The 18,267-nt window shown below is 42.4% G+C and overlaps 1 protein-coding gene across 1 annotated transcript in view; it reads left to right on the forward strand.

Annotated features, from left to right (window-relative positions):
- Nucleotides 1-18,267, forward strand: part of RORB (RAR related orphan receptor B) — a 192,109-nt gene that overhangs the window by 142,348 nt on the left and 31,494 nt on the right. The window contains exon 4 of the mRNA XM_042963461.1: nucleotides 6,542-6,943. Within this exon, the coding sequence (XP_042819395.1) occupies nucleotides 6,542-6,943 (402 nt within the window). The remainder of the gene's footprint in view (nucleotides 1-6,541; nucleotides 6,944-18,267) is intronic.

Raw genomic sequence — 18,267 nt, forward strand, 5'->3', positions numbered from 1 at the left:
TTCTTTGTTACTTCTTCCTACAATAAAAGGAAGTGTCTCTTTTGGAAGGGCGGATCTTTGGTCTGTGCTGGTGAACAGAATCATAGACAAGAGATGGGCTTATGGTCCAATGTCTACAAAATCTAGGAGATTGTTTGAATACCATGGCAAAAAAAAAAAAAAAGTGTGTTGGGAGGGAGGGTCATTTAATGGACAGAGCCACGATCTTTTCTCAAGGGGGAAGAAATGTAGTGTAGCATATAAACTTGCGAGTAAAAGCAATACAGTGTCTGAAGATACTGGAGATTCAGGATAATGATCCATCTTGGTTTTAGATCCAGAGACCATTCTGAGGATGCCAGGGACATCCTCCAAAATACCTCCTAACTGTGTCTTATGTAAAACTAATGACAAGGAGAAATGCTCCAGGGTAGGAGCGGTGGTTGGAAATGAGGATAAGAGGTTCCAGCAGAAGGAAAAAAAAAAGGATTCTTCCTAAGAGAGAACATTCTTCCTGTTACGCAAGAGGAAGTTTCGTCTGAACCTTGATTACCAAGAGTATTTCCTTTATACCAAATAAATTCTACTAATACCAGGGTAGCTGAACAGGTTTTATCTCCTGTTGATATGTAATGTCTGGCCTGTGGTATTGATGGCTTAAAAATCCCTGAACTTATTGGTGATTACCTATTTGTAGCAAGGACCCAGCAATGAGAGCTGGTACTTCCCCTGCCATTAATTTATTATATTTACCTTCTACTGGTTGAGCAGGTATTTTCAAAGTGCTTTCACAGTAGTGCTAGTAGCCAAGTTCAGATGCCCTCATACCTGGCTTCTTTCCACATACACCTTGCCCACGTTCCTTCAGACACAAAGTGGCATCTTCATTTTGATAATCGCATTTGTTTTCTGTCAGGGATGCATGGCACCAAGATTGTTTATTTCACCTACGTGGCCACTGAAAAACCATGGATGGCTACTTGTAGATAGCTTGATATGACTTTTAAAATCACTGGACTTTCATTCTGTCCTGAATTTCCACTTTGATCATGCTTTATTAGCCATGGCACATAGATGAGTAGACAAAAAAACTCAGCAGTAACAGATTTGTTCAAATTTAGTTTGGGCAGAGAATCAAAAATCAAATCCACTTGGAATATATATGCGTGTGTTTATGTGTATGAAAAGGTGAAACCGGGACGCCTGAGTAGCTCAGTTGGTTAAGCGTCCGATTCTTGATTTCAGCTCAGGTCATGATCTCAGGGTCATGAGTTCAAGCCCCGCGTTGGGCTCCTCACTGGGCGTGAAGACTACTTAAAAACATTTTTAAAGGTGAAGACATGCATGTATTTATGTGTGAGAGCTGATAGCATGTATATGCCCATCACATATTCTCCACCATCATATTTACTTTTCTTTTTAACTGGAAGCTTCGTAAATGTTAGTTGCAGGAATCTTTAGGATAAACTGTTTCCAATCGTACTACTACAAACAAACAAATAAAAACCAGAAAAATGTTTGGTGTCCGTAGGAAGATACTGAGCCCCAAAGAGAAAACATGATACTCACATTGCAATAATTGAATAGGCATCCTCCTAATGACATGTAAGTAGCTACCTTACGAGGACAGATTTCACAAATTCGGTTTCTATTTATCCAGAACAGCATTGTCCGATATCCAGAATGGTAGCCACATGTCACTATTTAAATTTAAATTAATTAGAATTAAATACAACTTAAAATTCACTTCTTCAGTCACACTAGCTGTATTTCAAGGGCTCAATAGCCCCATGTGCCTGTGGCTACCATTTTGGAAAGCATAGATGACATTCGATCATCACAGGAAGTTCTATTGGAAAAGGAGAGGGATGTGAGAGAATATTTTGAAATTAGGAATAAGGTTGGGTAGATTGAATCTGATCTTTTCTACAAAGCTTGGAGCACTATAAAAAAAAAGGCACATCCTTGAAACTGAAAAAAGTTAAATTAAGACCAGTTTGCTTGGTAAGCAACAAGATATGAGCATGGTGAACTTTATAGCCAGAAGATTGTGAGATAAAATAATTTCCAAAATGACTACAGAAAGTCACAGATGATAGTTCTACAATTGGGCTCTCTTGAAACCAACAGCATATATCTAGTTGTCGTGTGTTGGTAAGCAGAAATCTTCAAAGAAGCAATGACTTTGTTTTACAGTTACTCCAAAAACTTCCATTCCACTTAGAATGCCACAATCCAAATAAAAATGAAAAGATCCCCGATACTTTGCATAAAATTGTTCTTTGCTAGTATGAGATCAGAGTGAGTGATAAGAGCATATCATGAGTAAATACCACCATCACTGAATATTTATAAGGCACTTGCAATGTATACAGAATCGTGCAAGTTTCTTTGAGAGCTAGCAGTTTAACAAGAGGCTGCCTCTATACTCAAGTGAAAATCATTAACAGAATGATTCAAGTCTGAGAGGGGCAGACACTTAAAACATGTGCCATTCTGATTAATGGGTAGTGGTAAGAAGAATGCTAATCCTTGAAAATAGAACAGTAATACAGCCTTTGTTAAAAATACCCCTATGAATACAACAAATGTTTTCACAGATAGTGACAAAGGGATTCTATACGTGTCAGGAAAGTTGGGTAGATTTATTTGTTCCATGTACCGTAACTGTTTTCCCCAAATATGTCATTACTTTTATGATAGGAAAGGGGCACAAAACCACTAGGACATCACTGTTTCTGACATGAATGGAAAAATCTATTCTAAAATAATATTAGAGTAATTGCCAGCAAAGTTCTTTATTTAGAATGAAGTCTGTTAGTTCCAAAATGTAGTGGAGCTTTAGGTCGTCTCTGAAAATATTTCAGTTTGCTCAGTGACCTGATAAGTCAATACCTTGGAAAAGGCATCACTATTCACCATTGGGTTTTCAGATGTTTACCAGGACAGAGGTCTTGACAGCCTACTGATTTGACATTGTTTGCCTGGATTATGAGATCTATGGTCAACAGCAGATTTCTGGACCTAAAATTATTAAATGTAGAGTCTTAACTGGGTTCGCTCATTCATCAGCTGCCAGCTAGAGGTCAGTCTGTGCCTCTGCTGAGGGTAGATGGCCTTCTCTGCAAAGACCTTATCGTCTAGCAAGCTAGTGCAGGCACATCCTTTTTGTGGTGAAAGATTCAGTCACCTAAGAACTTTTGTAGCTTCTGTTTGTATCACATATGTCAGTATCTCACTGGCCCAAAGCAGGTCACATTGATGAGGTTTTTGGGGGGTGACAGTGGGGCTCATGGGGTCCAGAGCCGACAACCAAGAAAGAATTCTTGAAGATGTCTGTTGGTGCAAAAAAAGTGATTTTATTGAAGCATGGGGACAGGACCCGTGGGCAGGAAGAGCTGCCAAGGAACCAGGAGAGACTGGTTATATACTGTGGGGTTGGGGGAGGTAAAGTCCAGGGGAAGTTTCCAGAGAGATTTTCGTATGCTAAAGACTCACAGGGTACTGGAGGCCGAGCTGTTGTCAAGCTAAAGTTGTTTTCCCTCTAGCAAAGCATTAACATGAAGACAGTAAGGAGTTAGTTCCTGGAGAAACATTTTACTCTGCCTGCCTCAAGTATTTATCAATGCGCTGCAGGCCATAAAGAAATAGAGTTCTATCTGCCATTTCCTTCAGCCTTTATTTCCCACAATCACTCTGGAGGGGTGATGGAGACTTTTAGGTCCTTCAGGACTATGATCTCTATCATTTTCCCCCCTTTCTTTTGTTCTTGGGCAGCCAGGAGTGCCTGAGGAACATCACACATATCCCACCTGGGGGTGGGGGTGGGGGGGGGGGTTGTCGCCTGTCAGCTTGCCTTAAGCTCCCTCATCAACGTGCCCCTGAGGCAAGTGGTGAGGCAGGGCGCCTGCCTGGAATGAAAGGGCATTGCATATTTACACCAGGAAGGGCATAGAAATAGGTAAGAGGAATCAGGGTCATTAATGAAATCAATCTACCACAAGTATATTTCACCTAACTATAGAGTGCATGGAAATCTAAAGCAAGGTTTAAATGGAAAGGGTTTTAAAAGGAGGCACTGCATTTATGTCTCCATGATAGAAGAGCCTCCTCTTCTCAGTCTTTGCTCTCTAATAGATTTTAAACAAACAAATGCAAAAGCTCTTCTACTAAAGTAACTCAGAAAGTAATCTACTTCCACCAAAATCTTAATCTACCAATAGATAGAAATTTTGTATCATCCTCAGGAGTTCTGTAACAAATTGCTGTTCTGAACCTACCTGAATGCAAAAGACAGGTTAGCAAATAAAGAAGAATGTCGCATTCATATCTTGCTGGGGGTGGGGTGGGGGGGTCCTTCCTGAATCAAAAGTTATCATGATTTATTTTTTTCTGATATAAAAAGTTTTTTCCCCAGAGAATTTATATTTATTTATTTATAAATATATTTATTTAAAAATTATTGTATTACATAATATATATAATATTTGTAAAGTTATAATATAAAGGTACAAAGGAATGCTTTCCCTAAAATTTACTTTAGGATTTGCCCCATGGACAAACTGGAAATATCACCGCAATTAATAAGCAAATCCATGTGTCTCTGAGAAACAGAACCTAATAAAGATAGTATCTCTACCAACAAAGTTAAACACAATGATCTAAATGATTCGAGATGCTATTAAAATGACAGTAGAGGTAGAAAGGGGAGTTTGGTCTGAATTAAACAGATGAATTGTCTTCATTCAGAAAACTTACTGGATAAATCACCCCTTTGTTTTTCTATTTAGGCAGCATCAGCATGCCTGAACATTTTTTTTTTTTTTTTTTTTTTTTTTTTACTGAGGATTAAGGAAAAACAGGAAGTTTGGGCTGCTACAAATCCAGTCCTCACATCCACAATCCAGCAGGCAGGAAAGAAGAAAACAGTGAGCCCCAACACTGAGAAGTATACACAGCATTTCTATTTACCTCCTCTTATCCAGAACTTAATCTCATAGCTGCACCTGGCGGTGAGGGAGGCTGGGAAACGTGGTCTCCATTCTGAACAGCCGATGCTCAGATAAAATTTGATAACTCTGTAGCCAACAGAAGGAGAAGACGAGCACTGATGGAACATGGCCAGCGGGGAGGGGGCGTGGCTCTTCCACAGTAGGAATCTCTTCTGTGGGCCCTCTGTGCCGGAGAGTCCTTAAGCACTTCACCATGTAGTTATTTTCAGAAATCATTCTCACGAAGCCGACTAACTGAATCCAGGAACTGGACCTGTTCCTACCCTCCACTTCTTTCTACATTCCCTGGGCTTCCAAATACCAACAGGTGATGAGAACACTGTCACGAAAGAAAAGAAAATAGAAACTCCGAGAGGAGCCTCCAAGTTTGCCGTAGTCCCCACCGTTAACATGAACTGCAGGACATAGTGTTTGATGCTGCAGACAAGGTGGCCTCTCACTTAAAATATTCACAGCCTAAACTGGGAGTTGACAGTTTGTGAGGGAAAATGTCAATATCCGTAACAAATCAGGAGGTCAAACTCTACCAGTTAAGAAACCATGAATTCAGATCAAAGCATCCTCAGATTACTCTGTGACCTCTTAACAGACTTTTCCTCCTTTTTCCTCACGATGGTTAAGGATTTTGCCAGAAGAGAAGGGCAATATAAAACTTGGGGCTGGTAGAACAAGAAAGGAGGGGTAGCTGTGGGCTTCCTTGCTGAGTATTGGACTTAACAAGATTGCTGTTTTCCAAATATTCTTTGAATTGGATCCCAAAAGCCAGCTGAAGACAAATACTTACTTAAAATTGCATTTATCACCCTCCCCCACAGCGTTGGTCTTACCCAACATGCTGTGTAGAAAATAGTGAGGGGGTGCCTGGGTGGCTCAGTCGGTTAAGCGTCCAACTTCGGCTCAGGTCACGATCTCTCAGTTTGTGAGTTCGAGCCCCACATCGGGCTCTGTGCCGACAGCTCGGAGCCTGGAGCCTGCTTCGGATTCTGTGTCTGCCTCTCTCTCTGTTCCTCCCCCGCTTGTGTTTCCCTCTCTCTCTTTCTCTCACGCAAAAATAAATAAATAAACATTTATAATAAAAAGGTGAGGCATGTCCAGAGATTTAAAAAAATGAAAATCGTGAAATAATAGGGCCCTACCCAACAATCTAGGAACCCTAATGCTTAGTAGGGGAAGCTAATATTGAGTGTTGGTTGACATTTTAACAGCAGGTACCATTTGTAGTTTTTGGTTTGTGGATTCCCCCCCCCCCCCCACACACATGTAAGAAAGAACCAGGAAATATGCCTTCTAACTTCATGGCCATCAGAAATAAACTTAAGTCCTGGCATTCCTTCCTAGCTCATGGTTAGCTCTCTCTCTGCTCATACACCAGCACAACACCCCTGAACATAGCCTTTCACCAAATGTGGGGTGCGAACGCATGGGGCCTTCCGCTATGGTGCTGGGATTTTGTGCGCTGGATGCTGAGGGGACAACCGTCCGTGACCCCCCTCGGATGGATCGGGAATGATAACCCCAAGTGCCCTCTTCTGCTTGTCTCTCCAACGCAGCTGTGAAGTTCGGGAGGATGTCCAAGAAGCAGAGGGACAGCCTGTACGCCGAGGTGCAGAAGCACCAGCAGCGGCTACAGGAGCAGCGGCAGCAGCAGAGCGGGGAGGCGGAAGCCCTCGCCAGGGTCTACAGCGGCAGCATCAGCAACGGCCTGGGCAACCTGAGCAACGAGGCCGGCGGCGCCTACGCCAACGGACACGTCATCGACCTGCCCAAGTCCGAGGGCTATTACAGCGTGGATTCCGGCCAGCCGTCCCCTGATCAGTCGGGACTTGACATGACTGGAATCAAACAGATAAAGCAAGAACCTATCTATGACCTCACCTCCGTACCCAACTTGTTTACCTATAGCTCTTTCAACAACGGGCAGCTAGCACCCGGGATAACGATGACTGAAATCGGTAAGTGGCGGTCTCCTCCCCCACCTCGCTGTTGGCAATCGCGCTTTGAAGCCGCCATGGTCTTGTTTAGGCCGGGCATTTTCTCAGGTCTAGAGTCAATGACTTGCATTCGTGGCTTCTAAGGAAAAAAAAAAAAAATGATAATAATAAGACTGTCTGATTTAAAAAGTGTGTTGTAATAAATGGCATTGTTCTCCAGCCCCATAAAAGTTTATGTCAAGCAAAGGAGGAGAGAAGGAATTGAAAACGGAAAGACGCTATCCGTAAAGAACAGAACCTATCTGTTGAATTTGGGCTCAATTTGGCATAAACACGGGAATTTCAGCAAGAATTCTGAGTGATGATACTATTTAAAATAAAATAGGGAAGGGATGTAGAACCGGTATGTGATAACCGAATGAGCAGGTCTCTGGTTCTTGCTCTAAGATAACTTGGGACAAACCGTAAGCAAATGGGACCTCAGTTGGCTTCTTTTCAAAGGCAGAGGGGTAGACCAGAAAGATGGCTAAGCCTCTTGTAAATCTGAATTCATGAATTCTACATGGGAATAGAGTCTGAATCCCTGGCTGTGAAAAGAGGGTAGTCTGGAACGTCACGGAACATACGAGCAACAAATGAGTTACAGCGAACAGGGCCAGTCACAGGCACGATGGCATGATTGCTTCAGCAACCTGACCCTCCTTTGGCTGCAGTGAGCTTTGATCCCTTAAGGCGTGGTCCTCAAGAGTGCCCTGTCCCTAGGAATGCCCTCTCCCGACCTGTTACGACTTTGTTTTACCCTGTTAAGCTCAGGAGTCTATTAAATGTTTAACCAGTTGAGCTCATCAACTAACTGCCATAAAAATATTGATGGTTTAACACATGAGCCTCCTGGGTACCGAGGCTGCAGGTCTCTATCAGGCTTCATTGTGGTATTTGGGGGCTGGGGGTTGGGGAGCAAGCTCGGTCTCAGGAACCTTGGAGCAACCTCCCCCTCTCATCCTGACCTCATCCTGGCCGAGCAGAGTCCTTAAGACCCAGGCCACCTGAGTTCAAATGCTGACTCTGGCTTCTTTCAGCTGGGATGAGTTGCTGGATCCCGGCTTCCTCCTCTTTAAAAAGAGAAAAGTGTTAGTTCCTAGATCACACGGTTGTAAGTAAGAATTAAATGAGTTCATACTCGCAAAGCAGAGGGATGTTGGACACTCGGCAAGTGTTCAATTGCTCTTAGCTGTTATTATTTGGATGCCAGTCACCTTCTCTGTCTAAACTGTGAGTAGGAGCCCGGAGCCTACGAGTGTTTTAAATAAAGTTGACGTGAACACATAATGAAGCACATGCCATATGTATCCTTGGCTACTTCTGCCATCTGGGTGAGGAAGAAGTGATGTTACACAGTTATACAACCTGAAACGTTATTTCTCTCGTTCAGCAATTTAGCACGTGACCGTGACTGAAGAGGTGATTGACAAAGCCCCTGTAAAGACATTCACAACTGAGAGACACAGAAAACGGAACATCCGCTATCGCAACAAAAATTCATTATTCATTATTATTGCTCCCTTTAACCTTGTTTTTTAATGACGTCACAGGCACTTCGCACACATTTAATTTTTACAAACACCTTATAAGTAAAAGCAGGATTCCCATTTTACAGATGTGGACACAGAGGCTTAGAGATGTCTCATGACCTGCCCAGGGTCCTTCGGGTCCACCAGGACAGTCTGATTCCAGAGTCCTTTTGCTTATCTATTACCCTGTTACCCGCTCTGGGTTTAATACCCACGAACTGCACTGTCAACCAATAGGGACAGTCTTTTAAGGTGGGCTCACTCAATTTCCAAGAGACATGTTAAAAAGAAAAAGAAATAGGTTCCATTTTTTCCTTAATATCTAAGTGTGTGAGTCTGCTACTGATTTTGAACATCTGTATAAAACATAATGAGGCAAAAACTCGTCATCTTTGGGCAGCCTTCTGCCCCGTACGGAGACTTAGAAAGTCTTCCAAGAATTCAGAAAGCAGTTTCTCTGTGATTTAGAATCAGTTGGAAGTATTAGGGAAAGAGAACTACAGCCAAAGCCATCAAGTCTGGGTACCCTTCTCCAAGTAACACTTCCTCTCTGGCCCTCAGTCTATTTATTTATGAACTGATGCATTTGGACTACATGGTTTCAAAACGCCTCCAGATTTTCTACAAACTTCGATGCTCAGAAAAAAGCTAGCATATATTTTTCCTAAGTAGTTCTCGATGCCACTAGTCTTTAGAGTTCTCTGGATATGCTGTAAAGTTTGGAGGTTTCTTCCATCAGACTTTGAGGCATGGAATTAGATTGTCGTGGCTGGTCTCAAATTTAGCAGGCTCCTAAGCCAAAGCGTTCACTTGGTTCTCGTTTCGTTAACACAACAACGCCATCTAGTGGACACAAACTCCTGCCATGGGTATCAAAAGTAGGTACCTTTGACAAGCGGCAGTAATGGGATATACTGTTCTTTCCTGCACCATCCAGAAAACTGCCACTCATTTCACGAAAACATCCGCAACAGGATCGCTGGGCAGAAAGGCATCAGTAGTGTGGGGTGGTGGTATGATTCTAGGGCTGAATTTTGCCTGAGTTCAAAACCGGGTGTGCCCTTTCCCGTGAGCAAGTTACCTAATGGCCTCTTTGAGTCTCAGTTGTAAACCTGGAACAATAGTAGTCCCACCAGTGTGTGTTGATGAAGTGAGTTAATATTCCTAAGTTCTTAGGACAGTACCAATCAAGCATTCGCCTTATTATAATAGAAATGGTATTGCAATTTTATTCATCTCACGATAATTAATAACATTACCAGCTGTTACAGACAATATAATTACCTTTTATTGAGCACCTACATTGTGCTGAGCAACGTCCTATATTTAATTTTCATAACAATTGTATTATGCCTATTATGGAAGTATGTTTATGTCCATTTTACAGATGAAAAAAAGGCTCAGAAGTTACAAAACTTTAAAAAAAAAAGCATAATAAACATACGAGCTCAGGTCTGAGTAACATCAAATGCGATTCTTTGGACCATCATATTATATGTCCTCCCACCAGACAAAAAGGGAGCCCCTCGCAAGTTAGTTGGCATTCCCATAGCAAAACATGCTTGGTGTTTGTTGCCTGCCTGTTGCTCTTCTAGGTGCTGCAAAGGAGCTCTCAGAGTGGGAAAGCTGACCTTCTGACCTGACTTGATTTTTTTTATGTTGATTTTCATTTTGAGAGAGACACAGAGAGACTCTCAAGTGGGGGAGGGGCAAAGAGAGAGACACACGGAATCTAAAGCAGGCTCCAGGCTCTGAGCTGTCAGCACAGAGCCTAATGAGAGGCTCGAACCCGTGACCTGTAAGATCATGACCCGAGCTGAAGTCAGACGCTTAACCGACTGAGCCACTCAGATTCCCCTGACCTGACTTGATTAATGAGCATCTATACTAATCTAGCTGGTGACAAGCTATCACAGAACAAACCCTATGCAGACAAAAGAGACAGTCTGATTTTAGCCACATTTTTGACTGGGTGAATTGAAGGCTGTAAGGGCACTATGGGATTTCTGAACATCGTGCCTGGCTGTTAGAAGCCCTGGTCTGCTTCCTCTGGTTTCTGAAGGAACAGTGAACTGTGTACAAGCAGGACACTATTCTGATACTGAATTATCATAAAAACAGCTGTAAAACCGGACTAGTTCATGTAGAATATGGCCTTACAGCTTGGAATTGTTTAATAAAAATACATGTTTATGAACCATCAAACAGGGGTGCCTGGGTGGCTCAGTTGGTTAAGCATCGGACTCTTGATTTTGGCTCAGGTCGAGATCTCACATTTGGTGAGATTGAGCCCCACGTCGGGATCTAGACTGATGGTGTAGAGCCTGCTTGGGATTCTCTCTCTCCCTCTCTCTCTTTCCCTCCCCCACTCTCTCTCTCTCAAAATAAATAAATAAATATTTTATAAAAAGCATCAAACAAGTGTATAAGCAAAAGCACGCAGATCCCAAAAAGTAAGCTTAAGGAATATCATCAGAGTCAGGAATATCCCCCAGAAAATCCAAACTTGTCTTTCTAAAAATGTACCAAAGAAACTACAGACTTCTTAGGTTAAGGACCTAAGACTCAATGTAAGGAGAGAAGTGTAGAAAATGCACGTTAGCCATTTTGAACCTCATAGCAATGCCTTCAAGTGGGTAGTGACGAAATCATTCCATTGTGCAGATGAAGAAATTAGGGGATTTTCCTCGAACAGAGTGAGTTAAGTGGTAAAGCTTAAATTCCAACGTAGGTTACTACCTCAGACTGCCAGGCGTTCTTTCAAAAACATATTTTTGAAATGTGCCAGGCACTCACAACCAGCAGACCGTGGCTCCTGCCCTCACCAGCTACGACGTGGACATGAAGAAAAATCACTGCAATTCAGTGTGTCCTTTACTGTAAGTCCTGGGCATGATGTTACCACAAACCCTCCTGGAGGTGAGGAAGAGGGGGGTATGGCTTGCCCCGAGCCATATCTCTTATCAGAGATGGCTTCTTCCATGGTCTTGGTAAGACAAAACAAAATGTGGATAAACAAACAAAAATATGAAACATGTCAAGAATCATATCCTTGGGTTTCTCAAAATCCCATCGGAGGAAAAGCGATGAAATAAGGCAGGGACAAAAGTAAGCTGCAAATGAATATTTAGGCAGGAGTATTAACTGGGTTTAGCTGGAATTTCACTGCAAGCTGGCATGAGGATGTGTTCTATCTTTTGGGGTAAAATTTTGCAGTGGTTGGTGGTAGGGAGGGGATGCTGGGGAAGGGGTACCCAGCAAGCAAGCAAAGAAGAAAGGGGAGACTCTTGTATGCCCTCCCCGCCGTTGCTCTCAGATGGGCTGGGGGATTCCGAAGGACTAATACTCTTAACAAAAGCCCATTTAAGTTCAAAGATGATTGATAAGGGGAGCCTGGGTGGCTCAGTCGGTTAAGTGTCCGACTTCAGCTCAGGTCATGATCTTGCGGTCTGCGATTTGGAGCCCCGCGTCGGGCTCTGGGCTGATGGCTCAGAGCCTGGAGCCTGCTTCCGATTCTGTGTCTCCCTCTCTCTCTGCCCCTCCCCCATTCATGCTGTGTCTCTCTCTGTCTCAAAAATAAATAAACGTTAAAAAAATTAAAAAAAAAAAAGATGATTGATAATGTATCTGTGAGGTGCTAGACAACAAGATAGTCCAAATAACCAAACAAATGCTTTCATTTCTTTTTAATTTTTTTAAGGTTGTTGATTTGTTTGTTTGTTTTAATTTACATCCAAATTAGTTAGTATATGGTGCAACAATGATTTCAGAAGTAGGTTCCTCAGTGCCCCTTACCCATTTAGCCCATCCCCCCTCCCACAACCCCTCCACTAACCCTCTGTTTGTTCTCCGTATCTCTTTTGTTCTCCATATCTCTTATGTTCTCCATATCTCTTATGTTTTGTCCCCCTCCCTGTTTTTGTATTATTTTTGCTTCCCTTCCCTTATGTTCATCTGTTTTGTATCTTAAAGTCCTCATATGAGGGAAGTCATATGATATTTGTCTTTCTCTGACTAAATGCACTCAGCATAATACCCTCCAGTTCCATCCACGTAGTTGCAAATGGCAAAATTTCATTCTTTTTGATTATCGAGTAATACTCCATTGTATATATATATACCACACCTTCTAATCCATTCATCCATCGATGGACGTGTGGGCTCTTTCCCTACTTTGGCTATTGTTGATAGTGCTGCTATGAACATTGGGGTGCATGTGCCCCTTCAAAACAGCATACCCGTATCCCTTGGATAAATACCTAGTATTGCAATTGCTGGGTCATAGGGTAGTTCTATGTCTGATTTTTTGAGGAACCTCCTTACTGTTTTCCAGAGTGGCTGCTGCATTGGTGTGCATTCCCACCAGTGCAAAAGTGTTCCTCTTTCTCCTCATCCTCACCAACATCTGCTGTTGCCTGAGTTGTTCATGTTAGCCATTCTGACAGGTGTGAGGTGGTATCTCATTGTGGCTTTGTGTTGTATTTCCCTGATGATGAGTGGTGTTCAGTATTTTTTCATGTGTCAGTTGGCCATCTGGATGTCTTCTTTGGAGAAGTGTCTATTCGTGCCTTTTGCCCGTTTCTTCACTGGATTATTTGTTTTTTGGGTGTTGAGTTTGATAAGTTCTTTATAGATTTTGGATACGAACCCTTTATCTGACATGTCGTTTGCAAATATCTTCTCCCATTCCATTGGTTGCCTTTTAGTTTTGCTGATTGTTTCCTTCGCTGTGCAGAAGCTTTTTATTTTGATGAGGTCCCAATAGTTCATTTTTGCTTTTGTTTCCCTTGCCTCTGGAGACGTGTTGAGTAAGAAGTTGCTGCGGCCAAGATCAAAGAGGTTTTTGCCTGCTTTCTCCTCGAGGATTTTGATGGCTTCCTGTCTTACATTTAGGTCTTTCATCCATTTTGAGTTTATTTTTGTGTATGGTATAAGAAAGTGATCCCGGTTCATTCTTCTGCATGTCACTGTCCAGTTTTCCCAGCACCACTTGCTGAAGAGACTCTCTTTACCCCATTGAATATTCTTTCCTGCTTTGTCAAAGATTAGGTGGCCATACTTTTGTGGGTAAGTTTATTTATTTATTTTGAGAGAGAAAGAGAGCAAGTGAGTAAGGGAGGGACAGAGAGAGAGGGAAAGGGAGAGAGAGGGGCAGGGAGAGAGAGAATTCCAAGCAGGCTCTGTGCTGACAGGCCCATGTGGGGCTCAAACTCACAAACCTTGAGATCATGACCTGAGCTGAAACTAAGAGTTGGATGTTTAACAGACCAAGCCACCCAGGTGCCCTGCAAATATGCTTTTAAAAACAGTAGGGGAAATCCATCAAGGTAGCTGTGAGGCTAAGGGGATAAACTGCCTTTTACACACATTACCTGAGTTGGCTGTCGTATTTAGTAATTTTCTCTCCAGATAAAGGCAAAGAAATATGAACTCCTTGGTCTCGCCTATATAATCTTAAATGTAGATTTAGTTTCATCTTTCTTGTGTGTTCTATTTATGGAGCCTGAAATTTTAAGCATCAAAACTAGACGTAAACCTCTTTTTTGAAAAAAGTTACCTGTTCCAGATGCCGAGTATTAATAGAGGAGAGTACAAAAAGAGAGGAGAATGAAAGTGATCCAGTCCCTTCCACTACCACTTTATTCTATGAAGTCTACACAGAGACAGAGTGGATATCGCTAGTGTGTTTTATTTGGGGGATTCTATCAAGATTGCTGTTTTAATTGTTACTTATTAACACGAAGCAGGTGCTATGGTCTTAAGGCAGCACCTTTAATGACACACGCTTCTACAGATCAATCTTCTATAACTGCTTAAATCTATCTATGCATATTCACATGTATATTTAATAAATATACATTTCTCTATGCATATTTAACTACTCGTTCAGATATGGTACAGGGAATAGAATTTAACTCTAGCTACATATTTCCCTCGTCCCTCTCATGGCACTGGTAGCAAAGACAGGTAGGCACGCGGTTCCAGAACAACTGTCTGCTTAGTCATTGAAATGGATAAAAATAGACTAAATGAGAAAAATGATTCGAGCAATAGGGGAAAAGGAAAATGCAGTGTTGTTTGTTTTTCCTGTCTTGCTTTTGGAGAAGACACCTTGTGAGCTTCCACTGTTCTCTAATACCTCTTGCTCCCTTCCCCAACCACAGGCCCTTTGCAGGTAGTTTAGGGACCACATTGAAATTGAGAGTCCTTACTCTACATGCTCGCCATGTGACTTTGTTCAAACTTGGTTCAGCTTTCTGAGGCTCCGTCTCTTCATCTGAAAAATCAGGTGGATTGCATATAATGACTTTGAAAAACTATGACTCTCCCCCCTTGTGGTGGGAGCTTTGATCCTATGTATAGACATTCCCTTTGTTACAGCCACTTCCCAAAGATAAGGGTAGGGTGGTGGAGAGGGGGGCTTGCTGGCAACTAGACTGTCCTGAGAGAAGCTCAAACTCTAGCCTGAGACCATGGCCAGCCCTGCCTCCTTCACAGGGAGGAAGACCTTAGGGGGTGGGATGACCCTGTCCGTGACGCAGTTAATAACCACAGTCAAACCAGAACTATGTACCAGCGTCTTCTCTCCATCCCTGCTCCTGAAAAAACAAAACAAAACAAAAACAAGAAACCAGATTAAAATGAGCATTAAGGATAACCAGAGGCAGCTGAAAAAGAAGGTGGCAACCAATCTCCAAATGCCCCAAGTTTAGGTACATTCAACATAAAGGATGAAATGCTGTACAGACATAGCTTCAAGGTAAATCCACCTGTCCTCACCTCCCAGACCTACCCAGATCACCTTGGTCAGGTCTTACTCGATTCCTCTGAAATTTTAACACCCCTTTGTTCTTTGCCACCTGCAGGAGAGGCTGCTATTTCTGGAATCTTGCTTTCTATCTTAAAAGAAATTTCCTGAGTATGGGGACTGGGCTAATCAACTCCATTTGTCACATTTCTGGGATCTCTACCGTGGTCACACTATTGTATTGACCAGTCCGTAGCCATGCATTATTCTAGAGTGTCCTAGGATCAGGGAACTATAGTTCTTTTCTAGGGTCATTCAAATCCATATCCTTCTAGATTTTCTTCAATAGCCTCACAAAGATGATCTAAAATCACCCACTGATACGTTGCACCCACTTTAGTATCATGCTGAGTGCAGGAATTCTCCACAACTGGAGTAAATGGCATAATGGATACAAAAGTACTTTGTGACCAGCAAGGCTCTATAAACAAATATAAATATGGCTGACATTATAAGCAATACAAAGACATACATGCAATTCAAGTATTTGTACATGAATGCATATTAGTCCCTACATGCTTGTACCCCCACTAATACAGCTTTCCTAATGTGCTAGCATTCACTATGTGAGGAAATTATTCCAACTCACCTTTTCGAATTTCAGTTGAAAATGTGCAAAATTGAGGCGCCCGGGTGGCTCGCTCGGTCAAGCGTCCGACTTCAGCTCAGGTCATGATCTCACAGTTGGTGGGTTCGAGCCCCACGTCAGGCTCTGTGCTGACAGCTCAGAGCCTGGAGCCTGCTTCAGATTCTGTGTCTCCCTCTCTCTCCGCCCCTCCCCTGCTCACACTCTGTGTCTCTCTGTCTCTCAAAAATAAACAAACGTTAAATTTTTTTTTTTACAAAAATGCGCAAAATTGATCTTCCTCAGTGGACTTTTCCTAGAGATACGAGTTTGGGATTAATTTTTGATTCAGAATTCAGAACATCGTAAGAAAACTCTAAAATCCACCAGCCAATCAATCAATCAATCAATAAATATTGAGAAGCTGCCAGAAAACCAGTTCTACTTTATATACTCAATTTCAAAAGCCATAGTAGATATGAAACATTCCACAGTAAGGAAGAGGAAAGGAGAGAGAGATTCTGCCTATGGCTTGTGGAGGGAGGAAATGTCTATGCTTATAAGGCAGCCTCTGAAATAGCCCCCACGTCAGAAGAGCGTCTCAGGTCATTGAGAGCTTTGACACTGGCTCTTGGTGAGAGCCCTGAGTTGCTTTTCCACTGACTGGAGTGGATATGTACCACTTTCACCATAGTCTCAAGCACCTATTGGGGAAGAACTGGTTAAGGTTAACCACGTGTTCCACATGGGCCATGGAACACAGACATGGCATTTGATGGCCAGGTGACTGGAGGTGAATACACTTGGGTTTTGTTGGCAGAAGATACAACCAACTTCAGAGGCTCTCCTGCTCAACAGGTACAGGATTTACCTCTGTGATGTTCACAAATGTGGGGAGATCTGTTGGAAGTGTTCCAAGCTGGAAAGACTTTTTGTTTGTTTGTTTTACTTTATTATTGCTTTGCTTTTATTTTAGGATATAAACTTTCTCCTGTGACAAAATGCCTTCAACGCTGAGGAGAAAAAATTTTGCTCTTTAAATTTGAGTCACATTTGTAAGACTCATTGTGGAACTGCTCTGTGGTTTTCAGACAGGTTTGTCGTAGGACGATTTGGTGCTAGATGACTTAGACAAAACTTATTTTAAAACACTAGTCAATTAAAGGCCTTATTTAAGTAATCAAGTTACTTTTAAAATTTTAGATTAAATGTTTGAAAATGTAAAAGTTACCTCCAAAGATTTCCTCTGAATTCGTTTTTCCTTAAGGTCAGAAGTACATTGACTAAAGGGGAGGAGGAGGAAATTGACGGTCAATCCAGGGCACCTGGGTGACTCAGTCAGTTAAGCGTCCAACTCTTTTTTTTTTTTCTAATATTTATTTATTTATTTATTTTGAGAGAGAGAGAGAGAGATAGAGTGCGAGGAGGGGAGGGGCAGAGAGAGAGGGAGACACAGAATCCAAAGCAGGCTCCAGGCTCTGAGCTGTCAGCACAGAGCCCAAACGCGGGGCTCAAACTCACAAACCTGAGTTTGATCATGACCTGAGCCAAAGTTGGATGCTTAACCGACTGAGCCACCCACACGCCCCAAGCATCCAACTCTTAGATTTTTTATTTTTTAACATTTATTCATTTTTTTGATAGAGAGAGACAGATTGTGAGTGGGGGCCGAAGCAAGCTCCAGGCTCTGAACTGACAGCACAGAGCCCAACGCGGGGCTCGAACTCACGGACCGTGAGATCATGACCTGAGCTGAAGTCAGACGCTTAACCGACTGAGCCACCCAGGTGCCCCCCCGCCAAGCATCCAATTCTTGATTTGATTTTGGCTCAGGTCATGATCTCACAGTTAGCGAGTTGGGGGCTTGCGTTGGGCTCCGTGCTGACAGTGTGGAGCCTGCTTGGGATTCTCTCTCTCTCAAAAATAAATAAATAAACTTTAAAATTAATTACCTAACGGTCAATCCGTATGCCAACAAAATCCAAATAGAAGAAGTCAATCCTAATGATGGCCCTGAGCAGTTTTCATAATTAGGTTTTCATCATTTGTGACCCACTAATTGTCCTTTGGGTAGGGTATGGAGGTGCAGTTTTTTTCAAGAGAGCAGGGAAGGATTTTAATGGGCTCTGACTTACCTTGTTCTTGTTTGTTCTGAGACTCTTCAAATGCTTTTCAGACTGTGAGCTGTACCCTCACTGTCTGTAAGTCTGAAAGACTTCCCCTTATGAATCAAAACAAAGAGAAATTCCTACGTAGCCCCTCAGACTCAAGTCGCCATGCTTCACACAGCCCTTAGAAGATGTCTCTGCTGCTAAATCCTTCTGTAGATAGAAAATCAAACCCAAAGACACTAAGACTCTAAGATATTAAGTGACGTCCCAAAGGGCACAAAGGAGAAGTC

This window comes from Panthera tigris, chromosome D4, assembly GCF_018350195.1.
Source record: "Panthera tigris isolate Pti1 chromosome D4, P.tigris_Pti1_mat1.1, whole genome shotgun sequence".
Lineage (NCBI taxonomy): Eukaryota > Metazoa > Chordata > Mammalia > Carnivora > Felidae > Panthera > Panthera tigris.